We start from the raw sequence: 23,732 nt of genomic DNA on the forward strand, positions 1-23,732 counted from the left end.
CATTCAGACAGTACGCGCTGCAACTCCCCTGGCCCCCTCCTTGATCTTTTTTTTTTTTGAGACAGGGCCTGCTAAATTGCTGAGGCTGGCCTCCAGCCTGTGGTCCTTCTGCCTCAGCTTTCCAGAGTCGCTGGGATTACAGGTGTGCTCACTGACAAGTGTGTGATTTGGAGGCTAGTGAATTGCTTTCCAGGTTTCAAAGGGTCTTTAGGAAGCATTAAAGTGTCCAGAAATCCCGAGGACATATAAATAGACAAATAAATATAAAACATAGTTAGACTATACCATAATACAATATGAAGAGTACACTTTAAAAAAATTTATTTTTGAACAGAAAAGTTCACTTGTAACCTGAAAATACATATGAATTAAAACATTAATACTTTATATATGATGTATTTATAGCATTTTAGGAAAAAAAAATCAAGCCTACTGCTGTTCTGGGCTCAGAATGGCCTTACAATTATAAATTTTAACCCTTAAGATGGCACTGATTTACATGAAACAAGTTCTTTGGTGGTGCTAGGGGCTGAACCAATGGCTTAGGCAGGCTGGCAAGTGCTTCGCTACGGCCCAGCCTTGACCTAACAACTCTTCTCTGCCACAGATGCAGGTGTGAGTTACAATGAGGACAACCATGCATTTGCAAACAAGGCCACAGACACCTGGTGGCATCTGGATATTTCATTGGCTGGTCTTCCAAAAACAAAGCTCGGTATTTTCCATGATGCCTTCATCCACATGCATTCCCTATCTTGTTGTTTGAGAGAGATGCCCAAGGTGGACACTTAGGAGGGCACCAGAGTGAATTCCAGAGCAAGGAAATCATCTCAAGGGATGAATGGACCAGTCAAAAATGAAAAGGCTACGCATTTTAAACCTGGCATACATTTCCAGAGAAAACTAACGTAAACGCATATCCACAGATTTTTCAATGCATCCATACAATTCAAAACGTGTGTAAAGACTAAAGTCCCTCAGTTCAAGTGAAATTACTTCGAACAATTTATCTAGTAGGGATTTTTAAAAAACACTTTTATGGCAAAATTAAAAAACAAAAAATAAGACAAAACCAATGTTTCTCTAGAAAGGAGTCTGGTGTAACGGATGTGGGGATTTTCTCAGAGTGCATGCAGCCCGCTCTTCTCTTGATACTCTTCATAAAAGCGTCTCAGTGACTCAGGGATTCGCGGGGCCACGGTGCTCAAGGCTTGAGTAAAATGCCTTTTCATAATGCAGTTGGCTTTGATGTTTTCTTCCAGAGCCAGGAGAGCTGCCTCTCTGCAGACGGCTATGATCTGAAAATAAAAATACACACAAGGAGAGGAAAACAATCAACACTCTTTTTTCAGAAATGTGATATTCCAAATATTCATTCGTGGTAACTTGTACACCATAAGCACGTTGCTAAAAATTTCTGCCAGTTATTCCACTCAAATTTTTAAAAGGATACAAAGTAACCATATCCAGTTTCCTGATCCTTCCTTCATTCCAAAATAATGTAACAAGCACTTGGAATCAGGAGCACAAAGCTGTGTAAGATAAGGCACATGCGCTCTTGCATTTGCTCCTAACTGCAAAGGAAGGACTTGCGGCCCAGGCTTTTAGGGCAGGGTGGGGGTGGGGAGGAGGTGCTGCAGAGGAGGCTTGTTCACCAGCACACCTGTCACAGCCCAGACCTCCAGATCCTTTCAACTGGATGCATTCCAGCATGGAGAGGGGTTTCTTTCTGTGCATCTTTTAAAGGAGTTCCTAAATCTTGGGATATCAGAGAGGGGTGTCCACATTTACTCTGGAAAGCCACATTAGAACAGGAAGCGAATTCTATTAATTCAGGGAGGAAAGCTGGAAGAACTGGATGCAGGGGGAGGACAAAGTTGGTGGAGGAAGGCGGAAGGGAAGGTTTCCAGCTCCCTGGACCTGAGAAGGGAAGCAGGCTGACGCCAGCGTCACTCTGAAGGCTCACTGCTGTGGTGAAAGAGGCTGTGGCATGAAAGGCCATCTTGTGATTTTCAGGGCAGCAGGGAAAACAGTGATTGATATGGACTTCGCCCTCATATAGGTAAATGAAAGGCAGCTGAAACACATTTGTCCAGCCATTCAGCATCTTTCCTCTGTTTGTTCACTTACTGAAAAGAGCGCGTCTGCTTATGCTGGGCTAATGGCTGCCAAAGCAGTTTAGTGGCTTTTTAGGGGATTTAACAGCATGTTTTGGGAGCTTAAAAAAAAAAAAAAAATCACGCATAGATTTAGGTGGCTTTGTCAAATGACGACAATGTAACTATTAGTTTGGGGCTCCATTAATGAGCACTGAAGTTAACCATGGTGGCTATGCATGTCAATGCTGTTCCCAAAAGAGTGGCTCCCGACTTGTAGGAGGGAAAAACAAAACCTCCAGGGATTAGTGAAACCACTTCACCACATGTTCTGGTGCGAAAGAGTTCTTTTCAAAACAAGACTGTGAGAATTAATAAGCACAGCAAAAGCAGGGAAGTGCCCGCACGGTGAGCTGGCTGCGCAGTGTTCTGACAAGACCCTGGGAACCTCTGAAAATGGAGGTGAAGGGGCCAAGTTGGGAGAGTCCCCCCCCAACTAAGCAGCACTTCTTCACCTGGGCAATAACTTGGAGCCACGGTTGCAGGGCTGAGGTCTGAATAATTGCATCCGGCTGGCGGCAGGCCCCCAGGACAGGAGGGTGTTCACTAGGCAGCTCTCTCCAGGCTGCAGGGGTAGGGAAGCCACGGTCCTCAGGCCAATGCCACTTCCTGCATGCTCACTAGCTGAGATGTACCTCAGAGAATACAGAGCCCAGCACCTAACAATTCCCGAGTACTTTCTATATATGCTAGATGGGAACTAACTACTGCACTAACTTGCTGTGTGGTGATGCCCAGGTTTTTGCACAATGCTCAAAGGTGGTGTGAAGTGTTGAAAGTTGTCAAATGGAGCAGCCAGGCAAGCCCATGTGAAGTGCTGGTGGAGGGGTGTTGAGCAAGGAAGGAGAGAGACCCAAAGCCTGGTGAGTTCTGGGATTGGGCTTTCATGGCCAGATGGCAGGCAGCAGGCATTAAAGTGGGAGAGTGAGAGATGACTGTGAAGGCACAAGGAGGTCAGTAAATGGAGGGAGCACAAGTGGCATGTCAATGAGGGAAGCCTAAAAGCCCATGCTTCCGTCTTCTCCCTAAGTAATTCCTTTTGGAAAATCACTTTCTTTGTTTGCACCTGTATCTGCAGATTTTTCTATAAGCTCTGCATTGAGTTTCATGGTAGCTTCCTTGGTAGTAACACAGGGGGCTCTGGTGGTGAGACACACAGAGGAGTGTGGCCCCTTGAAAGGTACCTGTTTGTTATATTGGAGCCTCTAGTGCATGCAAACATTCGAGAGCAATCCCTTACTATTCCCAGTGGTGGCCTGACCTTCACCGACCATTCCATCCAAGCTGGGAGACTGAGTTTTGACTGGGAAATGCCTGGGCTACACAGGGATGAACTTTCCAGAGACAATGGAAGCCTCACTTGTGGGCTGAAGGTAAAGGCGCCTTCCTTGGCAGGGAAGGAATACAGCTGCTGGCACTCCCTAGGGTGGCAGAGGGCCACCTGAGCTCAACACTTGCTTCAAGATACGCCACACCGGTTTGCTTATTGGAAATGCCCAAAAGAACAAGTCAATTTGGCAATAATCTCTGCTATTTTTCCATCATATTTACCTAGTAGTTTACAATCAGTAACTGCCAACTGCAAATAGGACCCTGTGGACCAGTCAGCACTATGGTTGAGCTACTCTCTGCAGTGACTACACAGGCCAAGCGCAGATCCAGAGCTGTCTCGATGCACTCCTCCTGCCCTCAGGACCCAGCAGGGAAGGACATGGGTTACTTCCACATGTGCCCAGGATCAGAAGTACTGCCAGGAAGGCATAAGGGAAGTGCTTTGGTGTGGACAGAAGGAAGAAATTCCTGTTTTGTAAATGAAGTGTGAAGAACGGAATTTAGATACACACGGGTCTGCTAAGGACATCCTGACTAAAAAGAATAAAGTCAAGAAATTGCAAGGTGGGAAAAAAGAGACTAAGGATTATGCTCAACCAGCCTCAGAGCCAAAATGGAGTATTTTTTTAAAGGAGCAATGTTACAATCAAATATAACAAAAAATAACAATGACTCAAAGTCACATGAACCTCAATGGCAGTGAAAGCTAGTCAAGGACAGTCAACTCCCAGTTCTGGAGCCTGCGAAGGCAGAGCAGGTACAGCTGCAAACCAAATCCACAAGCGGCTGATGCACAAGACCTGACAGAGCGCAATGCTCAAAGGTTCCTTTTGCTTTTATTCCTTCCTCATAACAGGGCTTCTTAGTAGAAATTCCAAAAGGAAAAAAATTAAGTGTTTCCAAACGTGCATCTTTCCCACGTCTGGCCAGTACCCTGCAAGTACTTCTACTATGTTTCATACAATCGAGACTTTGTCAGCTGTACTTAAAGTTTGCTGACTGAAGATGAAGTAAGTTATAAAAACTGTTCAATACTGTGATTTACGTTTATCTCCAGCAATGTTCTTAATCTAGGCACTACTCTAGGTTCAGTTCTTTTTGCAAAAGTAATATAAATTAGAAATTCTAAGAATACAACCATGCCTGTGCTAGTTTTGAAGGAGACTTCTTTTTTTTTTTTATTGGTTATTCAAAACATTACAGAGATTGCAGAATCACATCGGTTACACATGCACATTTTTACATAATGCCATAATAGTAACTGTTGTATTCTGCAACCTTTCCTACGACTTCTTTAGGGGTCAAAAGTGTCACACAGGGACAGGATCTTCTTTGCTTCATTGTCATGGAAAACAACCGCACTGGGAGTGAGAAAGACTGTTTCTACAGAGCACACAGGGACCCCAGCTCAGCTCACCACCCTGTTAGGATCACATCCCAGACCAAGCAGGCCGGGGCCGGGCCGTTTTAGCCATGGGGGATTCAGCTGATTTTCCCAAAAGGGCACAGAAGAACGTCACTAAGATGTGGAGGTGAACACACAAATCTGAATCAGACTCCCTGGAGTATCCTCCCTGTTTCTTTCTTAGCCCTCTGAGCTCTTTGACTTCTCTGGCAGAGAGGGTTTTAGAAGCCTTCCTAGAAGCCCTTTGCCATCCTGCACGTTCCTCCACCAGCTGCAGCAGAGGTCATTTCCATGTGCTCCTCGCTAACCGTCAGCAAGGTTGCTTTTGCCATTAAGCTGCAGAAGCAGACATGGCTTGGCTGAGTGTATATCCTTTCTCAGTTTTTACTAAAAATGGGTGGTCAAGCTTTTAGAACACATACATGCCTGTGGTGAAGGTGAAAACATGACCTGTTTATGGAAAGGAGAAAATAAGACAAAAGATGGCAGCGTGGGCCTGAGAGCTTGCTGCCAGAGCTGGACTCTGACAAGCTTTTGTTCAGTGGCCATGACACCATTTCTTTGGTGCCAGCTTACCACAATCTCTCTTTCCATTCATTCCTCAGTCCAAACAGATCTGACCATCAGACATCTGACAGTAATAAAAAACAAACAGGAACTCCATATGAAAGAGTCAGACATATTTGAGATGATTCCTAAGAGGCAGGAAAAGATTTCTATGAAATGTTTAGAAATCCTCAAAACAGAGTCCCTGAAAAAAATAGCAAATAATTACTTTCAAATGCAGAAAAAAGTAACTCTGCGATGGAGACAAAGGGACATGTGAGGATGGGTTTCCAGGCTACGCCTGCCCCCTGGAAAAGGGGGGCCTCTGCAACAATACAGCAGTAACTGGATTACGCCAGACAGTCCCGCTGCGACCGTGCGGGAGGCGACCCTGGGATGGGAGGCTCTTGACCACTGAACCTTGGGAAATCTAATTACTTCATGTTTAAATGCAAGAGGGCAAGAAAGGAAATTGTACAGAATTCGGAACACCATGAAGAGTCAGAACAATGTCATACTTCAGTGTGGAAAAAAAGGAAACCTCTTCTCCATAGCTGCCGGCTCTTCCCCAGCCCACCAGATGAGAAGAGTTTGAACAGGTGGCCCAGCTTAGTGGAGGGAGAGCAGGCCCGCAGAGGAGGCTGAGACCAGCACGGCTTGGTCTAAGCAGACAGCAGTGGTTTCTAAGGTGCAGTCAAGGCGAAGGCTGCCCGCCACAATGCCATCAGCAGAAGACCCTGCGATGCGGACTCTGTCCAAGTGTCCTCTCTCCTGCACAGGACCTTCTTCTCAGTTCCACAGTAGTGCCAGCTTCTTTTTTGGTGCCTTGAGAGATTAGGAACCATTATAAAGTTTTATCACAGAACTTCCTCCTCTAGACAGGTCCTGGGGAACCTGCAGGTCCCTGCTCTTGGCTGGCTGCAAGCAGACGGTAGTAGTAACAACAGGAGAGTGTAGGCACAGTGGCACTAAGCATGGAGAGAGGGGAGGCTGCTGCCAGTGCACCTGTGTAGAGGGGGTCTAGGGGTTGCCCTCCTAACAGAGATGCTGAAGTTCTAACTTGACCTTTGCCAATAAACTACCTTGGTGATCATCATTATCCTCAAGATGGAGGGGTAACAGAGATTCTAATGCGGCTCTGTCTGTTTGGTTCTGTCACCCTCCTGCCCTCCTACCAGCACCTCCTGCCCCCCTACCAGCAGGAACAGGGAGCTCTTGGATCTGTGAAGAAAATGAGGGCACCAATTTTAAACGTGCCAGAAGTGAAGTTTCTTGAATGGATGACATTAAGCAAGAAAAAGTAGCTCGTGATTGCTGGATACATGCACCTACTTTTAACATGGCAGGCAATTTGAAAGTTATAGGAAACCACGGCTGCATACTGGAGGCTGGGATTAAGAACACAAGGATGCGACCGACCCTGGGTGCTTTCTGGCACAGCTGGGGCAAGGGTTCAGGAGGGGCGGAGCTGGAGGGGAGGGAGGCCCCGTGTCCTCTCAACTGCAGCTGCACAATGAATTCACAGACTGGCAGAGATGCTGTCTCGGTGCTGCTCCTGCTGTTTGGCATGAAGAAAGCCCGCCTTCCAGCAAGGCTAATCTCAGTTTCTTTGTATTTCAAGTGTAGTAAATAGCTTTGAAGAATCCACCAAAAGAAATAGGCTGCAGTGCTTTAAAAAGTCTGAGGTATTTTCAAGAAAGCGGTTTTGTTAACAGCGTCTTCTGTCTGAAACACCTGTGACCTGTTGAGCTTAATTGGGCTGCAGCTGGTGCTGGCTGGGATGCTGGGCCGAGGGCCTGGGGCTGGCATTGTGTTTGCCTGGCTCCCGCCCCTTGCTTTTCTTTTCACTCTCAGAGTCCTACGACCTCCCTCTCTGTGTGTCTGAGGGATTAGGAACCCAGTAGAGAGCCTATCCTGCTGCGCATGAGCAGCCAGTGCTGAAGAGGCTGTGGGGGAAGCCAGCAGAGGCCCCTCCCTTGGGGCGCGCACTGAGCCCTGCTCAAGATGGCCGAATGGCCCGGGGCATGGAGATGTGACTTGAGAGCATACAGTAGGCACCTGGCAAATGAGAGCCAGATGGTCACAGGCACAGACAGTGAGAGCTGCCCCACACTGCCAAGAAGGCCAGAAGGGGATTCAGAGGGAGGCCAGCAGTGCTTACCTAAATTGGTCCTTTAAAATGCCACTCATGGAAAACTGAGGGGTGAGGTCAGAAGTGAGAACTTTGGAGAACAGATTTCAGATCTGAGGAACGACCCAACTAGTGCTCTTGGTCTGAATCCCCTTGCAAAACAAGCTTCAGGATCATTGATACATCTGGGCTTATGTTACAGTCACATGATCTCAAATGCCACACAGTATGAGTCCCAAGAAAATAAAAAGTTCTCTGAAGACACATTCAAATCCAGTGACAGAGAAGAAAAAAAAAATGGGTTGCTTAATTTTGCTCAATAAAAGTCATTCTGAGGCCTTCAAAATACGTAGCTGCAGTGTTTAGTCTTCACTCCTGCTCATGTGCAGAAGCCTGGAATAGTTAATGCTTTTAAAAAATTTGTACACACGTAGTGATTGTTCCAGAGAGCTTTTGGGATGAAAGGATCTTGAGTTCTGACATCTTATTTAATTGTTCCAGCATGCGGTTTCTACAACCATTTGCACCTGTGGGAAATTTAGGTGTTTTTAACTTCCCTTGAACCAAAACAAGGTAAAAAAGAAGTACTTAAGCTTTGCAAAGAACACATCAACTGATGTGGAAACAGGGAGAACAGGACCCTGGTGGGGAAAGAGCCCCTTTTCATTCACTTACTCAAGAAATCTCTGTGACCAGCCTGTAGGTGTCAGACACTGGGTGGGGGCTGGGGCACAGCAGAGAGGAAGCAGAGTCGGCTTTCCGTGAACAAGTGCGAAGCTCCGGCTCTTCCACGCAGCCCTCCGAATGGGTGTGCATGCATCCGCGGAGGGCATCCTGCAAGCTACCTCGCCACCGGCCATGCCTCTGGTTCTAGGGTTGTTTGTCGTATGGCATTTTCACTGCCCACACTCTGTCACACTGCAGCTGTGGAGACCTGAGTCCTTTGTGTTCAGTGTCTGCCTCCCTCTCCAGACTAAGTTCCAAGAAGGCTCTGCAGCCTTAGTCTTGCTCTCTTTGTCAGGCACACTGTTAGCATGTTAGATAGAATGTAAACTAGTTTTTGCCTTTTAAACACACACCCCTTCTGCCAGAACAAGTTCAACCAAGATAACTGCCTACTAAAGACTAAAAGAGCTCAGATTGTAGGCCTTTGTTGGGCTGGCGACCAGCTATGGCCAGAAAGCGGGCAGACCCCTGAAGAGGCTCTGAACTCTGAGCAAAGGCACTCAGCATGGCAGAGAGGACAGGAAGACAGAAGGATGTCCTGGGGAGAGGAAAGCAAGCCAAGCTCAGCTATCGGAGAGCTCCAGGATTCCTCCCCAACTCTGAAGGGCCTGACCCTCAATGCCAGGACTTTGGGAACTCCAGAGACACAGGCTGAGGAGGGGCAGGGCTGGGTAAGGGTGTTAGAGTATTAACATACCCTACTCCCTCACCTGTCAGTCATCTTCACTGTCAGGCCCCTCACCTCGCCCCACTGACAGATGTACATAGCAGCCTGCTTTGACACCCTGGCTCAGGATGCCCTGTGCAGTCCACTTCAGGATCCTGGTTTCTGAACACTTGCTGAGTGGTGTATTCTGTGGGATTAGAGGCTTCTGAACTTTTACCTCCAGTCTTAGTCTATAATGAGCCTTTACTTCCTTCCCATTTTCCAATCAGCTGCAGGTTGACCTGGGCTGACCAGCAAGCTTCCTTGGCACCCCTAAAAACTTTTAAAAGAGTATTTAGTGTCAATGGCTATTTGTGATAAACAGAAAAAAGTGACTGGCCCATCAGTAGCTAAAGATATGTGAAGACAGGTCCTGGTGAGCACATACCAGGGAGGTTATTTATCCTACACTTATTTTATGGACGTCATTCTCAATAACAGTTGTATTATTTCTCAGAGAAAGGAAGGCTCTTTCCCTGCCTCTAGCGTATATATATATATATATATATATATATATATATATATATATATATATGATGTAAATTAAATGGCAGCACACCATCATCATCAAATAAGATACTCTGAAAAAGCCCAGAATATTCTCACATGTCTTCTTTATTTTTGCATTTCTGAGGTGTTTTCCACTGGTTGGTAATGCTTATGTTGTTTATAAGCCATTGATTGAGAAGCTGACATTACATTATTTTGTTTTAAATTCAAATAATTATAAAGTGGCATTGTCTCATCTGTTAGATGAACTGGCTGCTACTCATGTTTCACCTATTCTGTTTATTTGATTGTCCACATGGAAACAGGCTGGCACACAACTTGCCTGTAATTGCCACACTGGGGAGTCCAGGAAACACAAGGAACTGACTGCATCATGCTAGAGGTGGGAAGTTTTTACTTTCTAAAGCCCTCTTACATCCCAGAGAATTGAAAGTTGCCCCTGAGTGTAACTAAATACTTATTTACATCTTTACTGAAATGTAGAGGAACCTAAAGACTTACATCTTTGTTTTATCAAAACAAACAAAAAATGAGCTTGGCAATAAGGCACTCTGAGTGCAAATTTAGGCACACCAGTAAAGAAATGCAAAACCTGAGTTCTCAAGCTCAGATCAGAGTTCACAAGTGGCACATATTATTGTGTGTGATTTGAGTGAACCCATGAGTGGATTTTTGATGTTTGATAATAGCACTACATGCTGGGTATTTACAAACTGCAGGAGTAGATTCCTTATATGCAAAATTATATGGACTGTTGACTTTTAAGGAGTGAGACAAAAGGAGAAAAGGATACGGAAAATCTGATTTTACTGATTTGAAAGATAACAGTGAGATCCAGCTCTTGTTTTTAACAAGAAGATTATATATGCGACACAACTTAAAAGGTGGCAAATACTTGCAAAAGCTCTATAGGGTATTTCTGTGCCCAGGCTAGGGTGAGAATAAAGATGATGCAGGTTTTAAAGGCCTGAGCCCAAATATTTCTATTTTCTCTTCTGACAATTAACTCCATTATCAAACCTCAACACCTCTTTTTTAACTACTGTTATTCTCCTTTGCGAGAAGGCTAATAAGCAAATGAGTTCTGTGTCAAGTTCAGCAAAAAGAAAAGCCAGAAAATCTTCTAAAGACAGACATGAAAATATCTGCTAGCCTAAACTAAAAATTAAGATAAAGGACATATGGACAGTTCACAGATGTGGAAAGGGCTGCAGAAAAAGAATGGTGACAGAGAGTGGGGCTACCAGCTGACAATGGATGACGCATGCTCCAAAAAAATTAAAAAGTATGTGATATGTTTAGATATGTAAACATATTAAAATATATTAAATATATGCTTAAAAGATATATTTAAATTATCACTTGGTGAGGCTGTTTGGTATTGGAAATGCAGTAATTGGTATCTTTGACAAGCTAATGGTGATTTTTTTTTTTGGGGGGGGGGGGCAGAATACCAGGAATTGAACTCAGGGGCACTTGACTACTGAGCCACATCCCCAGCCCTATTTTGAATTTTCTTTAGAGTCAGGGTCTCACTGAGTTGCTTACTGCCTCACCATTGCTCAGGCTGGCTTTGAACTTGGGATTCTCCTGCCTCAGCCTCCAGAGCCATTAGGATTATAGGTGTGTGCCACAGTGCTGGTGTAATGGTAAATTTTTTTAAAGGATAGATTATCCAGTTTTAAAAATCTTGGGGCTGGAGTTGTGACTCAGCAGTAGAGCACTCACCTAGGATGTTCGAGGCCCTGGGTTCAATTCTCAGCACCACATAAAAATAAATAAAACAGAGGTACTGTATTCAACTACAACTAAAAAATACATATTAAAAAAACCCTAGAGTCATAAAACCAAGTAAATCTGAGTATATATGTATATATGCATATATGTATGCTCACCTATACATGTTTAATAAATTTTAGGACTATATCCATACATTTTACATTATTTTAAAGTAGGCAAGCTTTTCTCACATTTCTAACCATTAAAAAAATGCATAGTTGGGAAGAAACTAATAGATATTTTTATTGAGCAAAATTTTTTTACATAGAGTTGTGAGTCAGCTGGGCACGAGGGGTCACCATAGAACGGAAACAGTTCCGAGATCTCTCAGTCAATGTGTTCCTTCTTATGAAGGGTAAAGGACTCACATGAAAGTGCCCTCTGATACTGACAAGAGGAGGAGATGCAAGCAGGGTGCCCAGGTTTCCTCTCATAGAGGAACCTTCTCATCTGGAGATCAAATGGCTAACCTCGAGATAGCGAGGCTTTTGCAACACACATCTCTATTTTAGTATGCTGGCATCTAACAGGAGGCAAACCCAGGCTACCTTCAATTGGATATGCTGAAGATCTCTTCTGCACGTTTCCTAACTACAATGAATAAGGTGAGAGCCAGCAGAAGCCTGAAGCACGGATCCTGCCCCACCCCCAATTCCAGCCTCTTTGAAATAACATGTCTACATCCACACATGTACACACACACACACAAATCCATTCATAAGACACGTAACCTGAACTACTGTACTGGAGTATGACATACACATTACCACCCTCAGCTTCAAGACCCAGCACTTGTGAATTTTTACAAATCAAGTGGCCTGCTAAGATCCCATCAGTCTGGCAACAATCCAGCCTAGCTATACCTTTAACAAAACAGTTCTGTAATAAAACAGGATTTTACATGCTGAAACAAAATATTTTAAAGTATCTTTCTGATGACTGCTCATTTTAGCAGTATAGAACCTGAAACCCACAGACATACACAAATGTTACCATGAAAGATTATGTTAAGTTTTGGGTTAACCTCAGAATCATTAAATTTTTATATCAATCTTTTAATGAATACTTTTGATTTGTTTTCCTTCACGAGAAATCCAAGTCCTGAAAAGCCTTTAAGGCTCCATATCCTTTAACTGCCATGGCAAACACCAGGCTAACTCAGCAAGAGGGACTCAGGAGAGTTTTCACAGTACGTTTGTGAACGCCTCTGAGCCAGGTCGACCAGTTTCTGCCTTAGCTTTTCTTATTTCTCCAAATACATGCAGTCAGTTGGGACATCTGCTAAACAGGAGGGCTCAATTGCTAGGGATAAAAATCCAATTTGAATAAAAAAGGGGAATTTATTCTAATGATATAATTGGGTCTAACAGAACCTAAGGACAGGAGTGAGGTTGAGCATCCTCTGTGGACCAAGCAGCAGCAGAAACCAGAATGCTATGTTGCCAGCGGGGGTTTGAACTCCTGGGTTCAAACCACCTTCCTGCCTCCGCTTCCAAGCAGCTGGGATTGCTGGAGCATGTCACTGTGTTTGGGTCTTTCCATAATTCTGTTTCTCTATTTTGGTTTTACTCCTCTTTCACTATAGAGTGAGTAACTTTTTTTTTTTTTTTTTGAGGGGGGGTTACCAGGGATTGAACTCAGGGGTGCTTTACCACTGAGCCATATCCCCAGCCCTTTTTTCATATTTTATTTAGAGATAGGGTTTTACTGAGTTGCTTAGGGCCTTGCTGAATTGCTGAGGCAGGCTTTGAACTCGAGATCAACCTGCCTCAGCTTCCTGAGCCACTGGGATTTCAGGAGTGCTCCAACACACTGGGCTAGAGCGAGCACATTTCCCATGTGGTAAAAAACATGACCGTGCACGATTCCGGTGTTTTAAAGCTCACAGCTTTAGACATCAGAAAGTCCTCATTTAATCAGTCACAGTGACTAAAATCCTTTGGAGTCTGACTGTCTTGGTTCAGTCACTGGATGAGGAAAGGGTACAGGTGACAGGGTCAAACTGAATTAGGTCATTTCCTCTGTGTGTGTGTGTGATATCTCACACAGGTGCTACAACAACCATCGTTTTTGGGTGGAGAAGGCATGGCCTCAGCAGAGCTGGACAGGTGATGTGAGACAGGCCCATGTTGGTTGGAGGGGGGAGAGGATGGAACCACTGCTTTCTCTTCTTTTCCGTGTACACCTCAATGTGTGTTGCTTATAAACTACTTTGTCTCAAATATGGTTTTGGTTACACCTGCCTCAAAATGTGTGTATTACACACTGATGACAGCCTGCTGCAAAGGTGCCACTTGGGGTCCATGCCCAGCAGTGCATACTTCCAAAGACCAGGGCTGGGTCTGTTGCCAGTCGTGCACCATGCAGCTCACCTGAGGCCAAGATAACATTTCAGGCTGTCCACCTGGTTTCCAGGCCACAGGTATTACCCAAAGCCTCAAGGGCCACCAAACAACTTTGAAAATTATGGAATCTTTAGAAGAAAAAAAAATCAGATCACTCTTTTTGAATAAATAACAATAATAGGTCATGGGCAAAGTTAGAAGCATTTTGTGTTCAATTCATTCGTTTTCTTGGCACCCAGAGAAGTCTCAATGAAAGAGAGAAAAAGCAAACAAAAAACTTTTTTTTTTTTTTTTAGGGGAGAGGAGATCATGAATAGCAAATGGATTAAAAAGGTCAGATCTGGAGCTGCTCAGTTTGGAAGTTTATGGAAATTTTATTTGGAGACAGTCCCTAAATTCAATTAAAATTGTGCATGTAACTGGAAACGCATGTTGACAGGGCTTAAGAAGAGAAATGGAGTGGCCACACTGCATGCTGGGAAGACTGACTTCCTTCTGTAATTCAGAGTGGCTGAAAGGCAATTTGAAGCGTCTTTCACAACAGTTCCATCCCACTTAGAAATTGGTCCAATTCTTTCGCAAAAAGAGAAGACAGGGAAGGTGGAGAAGATGGACACTTGGGTGAACAGTAGGGGAATCCGGATGAAACGTTACTTTAACCATACAACACATATAACGTGAGGGAGCAGGAGAGGGCGAACTCGCTCACCTTCCTTCCAGCTTGAACAGTGCTGGACTCAGGACTGATCCTGCTCACCTACACTCACGCCTCAGCTCCAGCCCTGCACAGAAATTTTTTGAAGCAAATCCCATAATCATAATATTTAGTCACCCTATATTTGAGTAGATTATCTCTAAAAGAATGCTTTTTTTAAACAAAAAGGGCAGAACCATACATCTTTACTCCATATTAAAAACAGCAATAATTCTTTAATATTATCAATACTTAGCCAGGGCCAACACTTTTCAGCAGTCCTAAGTGAATGGCAGCTGGTTTGTTTGACTTAGGATTAAAACAGAAGCAACACCTTGCACTGAGCTCCTATATCTCGTATCTAGAGGATTTGTCTTCCTCTCTAATCATTTGTGTTGAAAACAGTAGATCATATCCTAAATATGGTTTCCCACATCCTTTTATTTTGCTGACTGCACCCTGAGAACCTTCTGTTCCCCTGCCTCCCCTATTTCCTAGAGGCTTGCACAGGTTCAAGTCTGACTTTCTGAATAAACCCTCACAGGTGATGCCGAGATGCAAATGCCTGGCTGACCTTGGTCTGGGTCAGTGGTCCTACATGATTGCCCAGGTCTTCTCTTTCATTATGGTCTGCAGAGTGGTGCCACCTGCTTCTGCTACCTCCTCTCTTCACTTGCAGTCACGGTATGTGAACAAAGGGGAGCCCTAGACCTTCTTAGATGAATGCTAGCACCCTGTTCACATCTCTTCTCCTTGCCTAGTCACACTTTTCTCCACCTTACTTTTTTCACCTACAATTCATCCTTGACATCACACTGCACACCGAGCTACTTCTCCCTGATTTTACAGCTTACCGTTTGTTCCACCCAGTCCCAGTAATGGGCACTACAGTTGTTCCTAGTCTTTTGTTCCCTTTTCATTTTAAGATTTATCTATTTGTCAAAGTCTCAAGTAGAACAAGGTCAAGTTCCAGTAAGGTGAAAAGAACCTGGCCTTTCCAGCCATGCTCGTTCAGAACTTTAGAAAGGTAGGTTTGAGATCATATTTCTTGATTCCGTTGACCTGATCTTTCTAGTTTTTCATCTTTTGATCCTAGCAGCTTTCCAAGGCGTCCAGTCTCTGCTGGCTCTTGGTAAACTCCACCTCTCCACAGCTTCCAGTGGTTTCCACTAGGGAACTGCCTGGTTCTGCCTAAGCCTGGCTGCTAGAGTTTACTCACACAGGGTCACTGCCTTTGGTGATCACCAGGGCTGCTACACCTGTTGCAATGGGAAAGGCCGTATCCATGCTAATAGGGCTGGTGGTGGGACTCCAGTCAGCTCAGACTCAGCTCAGAAATTTAAGAAGCAGTAATCATGTGCTTAGGAGAGTGATAATGGGAAAATCGAGTTGATCCTGATCAGCTTGGTGACCCAAACCAATGTGGTTCTGTTATAGTAACATTTCATGTGCTAGGACTTGTTTCTAATTTTCGTAAGAGCACATGCTTATATGCCACAGATACAAACAATACAGTTATATGAGGCTCTTGGTCCCTGGTTTTAAGAGTATACCTACTGTGATGGTTAATCGGGTGTTAACTTGACTGGATTAAGGAAGACTTCCAGAACTGGCATTTTTGATTTGTCTGCAAGGGTGATTCCAGAAGAGATGGGCCTGTGTGTGAGTGGAGTAAGAGGAGGACAATCTGCCCTTGATGTGCATGGGCTCCACCCATTGGCTGGGGCTGCACAGAACACAGACAGGAAAGGTGGAACCGTTATCTCCCCTGGAGCCAAAGTATGCTTCTCTTCCACCTTGGACACCAGAATGCCAGGCTTTCCGGGCTCACGGCAGCCGTCCTGGCACGCAAACCTTGGCCTTGCACTGCACCACCTCATCATCTTTCCTGGTTTTGAGGCCTCTGGATTCAGAGTGAGTCATGTCCCTGGCATCGCAGGAGCTCCAGTTTGCAGAGGGACGTCTTGGGAATTCTCAGTCTCCATAATCGTGTGTCAATGCTCCTAATAAATTGACTCTTACATATTTGTATATAACAAATATCTTTTTTTTTTAATTGGTTGTTCAAAACATTACAAAGCTCATGATATATCATCTTTCATACATTTGACTCAATTGGGTTATGAACTCCCATTTTTACCCCAAATACATATTGCAGAATCACATCAGTTACACACTCACATTTTTACATAATGGCATATTAGTGACTGTTGTATTCTGCTACCTTTCCTATCCCCTACTATCCCCCTCCCCTCCCCTCCCATCTTCCCTCTCTACCTCATCTGCTGTTGTTCAGTTCTCTCCCTTGTTTCCCCCCCCTTTCCCCTCACAACCTCTTCTATGTATTTTTGTGTAACATTGAGGGTCTCCTACCACTTCCATATGCTTTCCCTTCTCTCTCCCTTTTTCTCCCCCCACTCGTCTTTGTTTAATGTTAATCTTTTCCTCATGCTCTTCCTCCCTGTTCTGTTCTTAGTTGCTCTCTTTATATCAAAGAAGACATTTGGCATTTGTTTTTTAAGGACTGACTAGCTTCGCTTAGCATAATCTGCTCTAATGCCATCCATTTCCCTGCAAATTCCATGATTTTGACATTTTTTAGTGCTGCGTAGTACTCCATTGTGTATAGATGCCACATTTTTTTTATCCATTCATCTATTGAAGGGCATCTAGGTTGGTTCCACAGTCTAGCTATTGTGAATTGTGCCACTATGATCATTGATGTGGCAGTATCCCTATAGTATGCTCTTTTAAGATCCTCAGGGAATAGTCCGAGGAGGGCGATAGCTGGGTCAAATGGTGGATCCATTCCCAGCTTTCCCAGGTATCTCCATACTGCTTTCCAAATTGGCCTTACCAATTTGCAGTCCCACCAGCAGTGTACAAGTGTACCCTTTTCCCCACATCCTCGCCAACACTTATTGTTGTTTGTATAACAAATATCTTATTGGTTGTGTTTTTCAGGACAACCCTGACTGATATGCAGAAATATTTCAAAGAATGAATCTAACCATGTCTTCAAACAGCATCTCTATGCAAATGTCTGTGACATTCTTTAGCTTAGGTATTCCTCTGGGTGCCCCCATCCAACACGAGGTATGTCATCTTGATCTGAAAACCACTTGCTTCACCAACTCACTTCAGTGATGTACCATTTTCCCAGTCATCCAGGCTTGACTTGATGGTAATAGATGTTGATTTTCCTGGCACCATTTAAAAACTTACAAATGACAATCCTACTCAGATGGCACTGACTAGTGAGCCAACAGTAAGTTTGGAGGGGACTCTTTAATGGTTATACTTTCATTTTGGCCTCATCCTAGTGATTAAAAACTTAGATTAAAAACTTACTGGCATATGGTCAAATGTAACCATTTGCTAGAAACACTGAATAGGAAAAAACAAACATGAGAACGCAGAGGAGAAAAACGGACCCGAAGGCCAGGACACTTGGGCTCCCGTGAACAGATGAACCTGCCTGCACAGCCCAGCTCTCTTGAGAGAGAGAATAGCAATGCAGAAGGGTCGAAACCAGGCCCAGCAGCAGCTCTGCCACCTGGGTGTGAGGGCCAGGAGGAAGTGAGAAGTCTGTCAGCCCCCCAGCACCCGCAGGTACTCGTGCACAGGGTTAGAGCTGTCTGGGGAGGCAGAACTGGGCTCATGCTGAAGGAGACAGGTTTCAATCAACAAAAGGAAGAACTATATGAATAATTAATGAGCTGGCCAAATAGGAGCTATCTCTAGAAATAATGAATGAATCCTACAGATAGATGTTCTTCAAGCATGATACAGAAAATTTGTTTCTGTGGCAGCAGAGAACTTCACTCACAGCCAGCTGCCAACAACTGCTTGGCCTGCTTCTCTTCACTTGCACTTGCAAAATCGACTCTTCCCTGTTTGCACAGCTAACTGAGCTGTGCTCCTGTGAACGGTCTCTTCTTCATGCACTGCATTCTGTTACCCCTTCCCCGACTCCAACCTTGCTGCTGTAATGATTCCCTCACATATGATGTTTCCTATCAGCATAAAAACATGATGTAATATTTCATCTTAAAAACGTGATTCCTCATCTCAATATCTATTTTCATTCTCATTAACAAGACTCATTGCAATGCCTGGCACAGTGGTGCATGCCTATAATCCCGGCGACTCAGGAGGCTGAGGCAGGAGAATCACAATTCAAGGCCAGCCTCAGCAACTTATCATGCCCCTAAGCGACTCAGTGAGAAAATAAAAAGGGCTGGGGATGTAGCTCAGTGGTAAAGTGCTCCTGGGTTCAGTCTCTGCAACAATAAACCAACAAACAAAAACCTCCTCGGAAGAATCTGTATTTGCCATTCTCCATTTCCCATTCTGCCATTTCGCTCAGACCTAATCAAATGGGACTTCACATCCATTCCTCCACTGAATCCGTCTGTCAAGGTCACTGATCCACACTTCCCTTCTCAGCCGCGTTCTGCTAAATGTACTTGCAGCATGTTCTGCTGCTGTCTCCCACTCCCTTCAGGTGGGCACTGCACCCCACAGGCCCCTCCCTCCAGCATTCCGACTGTTCTTGAGCACACAGCACAAGCGCTCATTCCCTCTCCCTGGAACACATTTCCCTTGGATAAACACATGGTGCCACTTGCCTCAGGTCTTTATTATTGAGGTGTGCCCCACACCCTATCTGAATGTGCAGCCCTCTCTCCTCCCCATTTCTTTCCCTATTTTACTTTGTTCCTCCTCATTTACTGACTTTTAGTAGGTCATACTTTAACTTATTTTGTTGATGCTCTGTTGCCTCTCAGAAGAAGCTAAACTCTTATTTGTTTGCTAATGTATCCAAAAGAGCCTAGAAACTTACCTGGCACATTGTGGTGGTCAAGAAATACACCTTGCTTGTTTGAACAGTGCTGGGATCAGAACCAGGACCTTACCCATGCTAGGCAGGCCTCCACCACTGAGCTGTATCCCCAGTCCAAGCAAGGTATGTTGAATTAACAGGGACAATATGAAGGGAAGGAGACACACATGAAGAGAATCAACTCTGATACTAATTAACCTGAAGTAATGTTAACTAACCATTTGGTTTTGACCAAATGTGGAATTTATGTCTTAAAGCAGTTGCTGTATTTAATTTACATTACACATACTACTTTGGCAGATTAAGGCTTAGCACAAACTAAAATACACAACTACCCACAAACTTCAGCACCACTGGACTTGCATGCTCGTGTTCAGTCTAGGTTCAAAAGAGCTAGCTCTGAGCACTACTAATGTGGAGCTTATTCTTGGCCAGCCTTCCACAAAAACAGAGCTGCACTAAATACCTAGTAACCAAATAAAAATGACAGAAATTAAGTAGAGATTAGAGCTAAATGGAATATTGAATAAAGCTTTCATCTGGGCTACTATTTCATATTCCTGAGTGGTTGTAAATAATTCCTGAAAGTATTCAAAGTGCGGATTCAGTCTGTCCTTAGGCCACCCCCTCCCTTTCTTGACCTGTCACTACCTGGAAAACACTTTTTAGGGGCTCATCTGCAGACATGTCCTTAATTCAGATTAAGCGTTGCTGATTCAAAGGCCTAAGGACACCAAGTACTAAGTTCTGCAAAACCAGAGATCCATAAAGTCCCTCACCCCTTTTTTCTTTGGCAGTGCCAAGGATGCAGCCAGGGCCTTTAGCAAGTCAGGTCAGCACTTGACTACTGTGCTATGTCCCAGTCCTCCTTGGAGCCTGACCAGAGAGTAAGTACAGTGACTTTGGGTTGCTGGTACTTTTGACAATGAACTTCATGTGAATTTATGCTGTTGCTAAGGTCTGTCAACTCTTGCCTCATCTGTCAAGTCAAACCCAACAGGTGGGTTCTCTCCTATGACAGCAGCTCAAGCAGGCAACAGAGGCCACTCCTCCTCTATGCTAGCCCTCACCCACCACCGGCAGAACCCATCTACACTCCTGGCTTGAAGGACACCAAAGCAGTTACAGGTTGTCACACTAGGTCAGTGTGGATGGTGAAGAAGTGATGCTCCTAGGGGAAAAAAAAAAGGCAGAAAAATCTACCTTCTAGAAATATGTTCAGAGATAAAGAACAAAGGTTTTGTAAGAAAAAAAATATTTAAAAAAAAACTGCTGGCTATTTCTTTTTTCTTTCTTTCTTTTCTTTTAAAGAGAGAGAGAGAGAGAGAGAATTTTAATATTTATTTTTTAGTTTTCGGCGGACACAACATCTTTGTTTGTATGTGGTGTGAGGATTGAACCTGGACCGCACGCATGCCAGGCGAGCACGCTACTGCTTGAGCCACATCCCCAGCCCACTGCTGGCTATTTCAGTGAAAAAATTTTGCATTTGGTTTTGACTCTGCAAAGTCAAAGAACATAAAACTCCCCAAAATCAAATGCAAAATCAAAAAGTACAAAATCCAAATACTTTAATGTTTAAACACATGCTATCTTCTTTAAATATTTTACTGCTCATAGCATCTATACATAAAATAAAAGCAGTTCTTTTAAAAATAAGAATTACTTCAGACTAGCAAACCTAAATATATAGGGCATTAAGTCTTAGGAATTAAAATGCAATAACTTTAAAAAACTAGTTGGTTTCAATCTTCAGTGTCATAAAATGTCATGAAAAAATTGTTTTTAGTGTGCTGGTATTTGAATGAAGTGTGAACACCCAGGTGCAAACTTAGCAGCTCTGCATTGTCAGAACACCACAGAGCCCGCACTGCCTTTAGGGGGAGAGGAATCACTCTATGTAACTCCACTCACTTATGAAGACCAGCACATAAGTCATTGTTCTGTGCTCCCAGGAAATAGGAACACAAAGACAACCTCAAGTGTCTGAAATTCAGAAGAATAAGACAGTGGCATAAATGCCCATTTAGAAAGTGCAACGCAGTGCCAGTATGGTGGCACACACCTGTAATTACAGTGAAGGGCGGCTGAGGCAGGAGAAGCACAAGTTCGAGGTCAGTCTGGAAAACTCAGACCCTGTCCCCCAAAATAAAAAGGGCTGGGAATGTAGCTCAGTGGTAGAGCACCCCAGGTTCAACTCCCAGTTCTAGAAAACAGAAAAAGAAAAAAAAATTGTGCAACAAGTAATTGACACACGATGAATACAATGTTCGAGCAGGAAGGAGAGAATGGATGACGGATGGCACAGCAGTTAACTACTACGGCACCACCACAGCACCACAGTGGCTCACTGCGCGCTCCAGACCTTTAGTAAGTTATCCCATCTATGAGCAGTACAAGAGATAGATAGACAGCACCCCCACTTATAAATGAAAGAACTCATTTTAATGTGTAAATTCAACCAAACAAACAGGTATTTAGACCCAGATCTATCTAAATCCACATCTGTCTGACTCCACTACCTTTTCTCTATGCAGCAATACCGGATATCCCGTAGCTCAGATGAGGCAGAAAAAAACGCCTACTGGGAGCTTGGGAACTAGAGGAGCAGATTCTCTGGGAGCAAGTTTTTTTTTAAAAATATATTTTTGGGTATCGGGGATTAAACGCAGAGTCTCACTGAGTTACTTAGTGTCTTATTTTTGCTGAGAATGGTTTTGAACTTGCAATTCTCCTGCCTCCAGTTCCCAAGCTGCTGGGATTACAGGTGTGTGCCATGCTGGAGCAAGTTTTGAAAGACTTGGGATAGCAGCTGTTGGTGCTGCAGGAAGGTGCTGCTATTGCAGCATGGGAAGGGGACACAGAGGGAGCGCATGGGCTGCCTTCAAGGAACTGAGCAGTAGTCCCACAGGGCTGGAGACTGGGGTGGTTTCCAAGCTGCTCTTTACAGCCTCTCAATTCTCCTGAGGTGTCTAGGTACTGGGAAAGGACAAGGAGGAAAGAGGGCCAAGAGACAGAATCTGTGGACATTAGCCTGGCTCTATGCTCGGGAGAGGGTTTTAGGAAGGGATATGATCTGGCAGATAGGGAAGGAAAGAAAGGGAAGCTGAGAACTTAGAACTGACCCATTGGGAGAAAAGAAACAGTTGGCAAGATCAGCCTGGCAGGGTGCAGAGAAGGAGGACGCTGCACACGCACCAGGGTCTGAGGAGTGAGGAAGTGGAGGTAGCGGGTGTGCCAGGCTTTTAAAAACTCAGTGGTAAAACCAAACAGGTTACATAACCTTAGAGTAACAACTGATACAAGGAAGATTTAAAAAGGAATACACTACCCAAAAGTGATTGTAAAATACAAGATGTTATTTCCAGAGTTAATCTTTAATTTCCTGAGTTCACTGCCATAATAATCTCAAAATCACTTTTGGCATTCACATCTTGGCATGAGTTTAAACACAAATGTGGAGATAAATGCAGTAGCAACTCAGACAGAAACCAAAAATCCTCTCTAAAATGACTGAGACTTCTAAGCTCCAGCAATTACAACTCTAACACAACGGCTAGAGGTCCTTCGCACTGGGCAGGTGCCCCATCAGCAGCACACAGGCAACCTCCTAACACACAGCGGCTGCTCACACGCTTCAGATCTGCTTCACTGTCAATGATTTTCCTTTATCTTTACATTCTATTTGCTTTACCTTAAGTCACCCCCGAACCATGCTGACATCTACTACTGATGACTATGATAGACCTAAAGTGTTCTTAAACACATGAAAAATACTGACTCCCATTCCTGAAGGTCCTGCTTCCAATTTTCAGGAGGAAATTAAATAATGTATAAATCAAATACTGGGCCCAAGTCCAGACAGCTGAACATCATTTTGTCCTTTCAAGGCAAAGAGGAAGTGTCTGCCATGGCAGGAACATGCCAAGAGAAATAAAGCCTAACCTCAGCCCCATGTGAAAGTGATTTTAGATAATCGGGGGTGTCTATAAATAGGTTAAAAATGAGACCACATACTAACACGGAACTTTCCATGGAAGTAAAATAATAATAATAATAATAATGTATCAAAATCTAACCCCCATCCTTAAAACAAAATATGCTGGGAAAAGGGCATGGCCTTCAAAAATCTCCAGAAAGGCAGCAGAGGAAAGGGAGAGCAGGCCAGGAGGGAGAGCCAACAAGGCCCAGGAAGGGAAACTGCTTCCTCCGTACCACTTACTGGAGGCTCACAAGTCATTTCTTTGAAATTGTAATTGCCAAATTCAAAATGAGGTGCGTGTGTGTGACGTGAAGGGGAGGAAGGGAGAAGGGTGGAGGGAAATAGGTCTGTGGGTAGAGTGGAGAATGGTGAGAGATTATTTACATCAGGAGGACAAAGTTATTCTCTAATGTGCCACAGAGCAAATATTTTGGCCCCGTGAAGAACACAGTTCCTCCTGTACCCATGTCAACCTGCCCTAGCAGTGGGAGAGCGGCCAAGGACACATGCAGATGCACAACTGTGGCTGGGTTCCCATACAACTTGAGGGACACTGAAATTACAACCTCATGCA

The 23,732-nt window shown here is 44.2% G+C and overlaps 1 protein-coding gene across 4 annotated transcripts in view; it reads right to left on the reverse strand.

The window, feature by feature from the left end:
* Positions 1-304: 304 nt before the first annotated feature.
* Afg2a (AAA ATPase AFG2A) overlaps positions 305-23,732 on the reverse strand; it is a 265,443-nt gene continuing 242,015 nt past the window's right edge. For all 4 annotated transcript variants that reach the window (XM_076863930.2, XM_076863928.2, XM_076863927.2 and 1 more), the window contains one exon: positions 305-1,298. In XM_076863930.2, coding sequence (XP_076720045.2) covers positions 1,122-1,298 — 177 coding nt within the window. In that variant the 3' untranslated portion in view covers positions 305-1,121. The remainder of the gene's footprint in view (positions 1,299-23,732) is intronic.

Source organism: Callospermophilus lateralis, chromosome 8, assembly GCF_048772815.1.
Source record: "Callospermophilus lateralis isolate mCalLat2 chromosome 8, mCalLat2.hap1, whole genome shotgun sequence".
Taxonomy (NCBI): Eukaryota; Metazoa; Chordata; class Mammalia; order Rodentia; family Sciuridae; genus Callospermophilus; species Callospermophilus lateralis.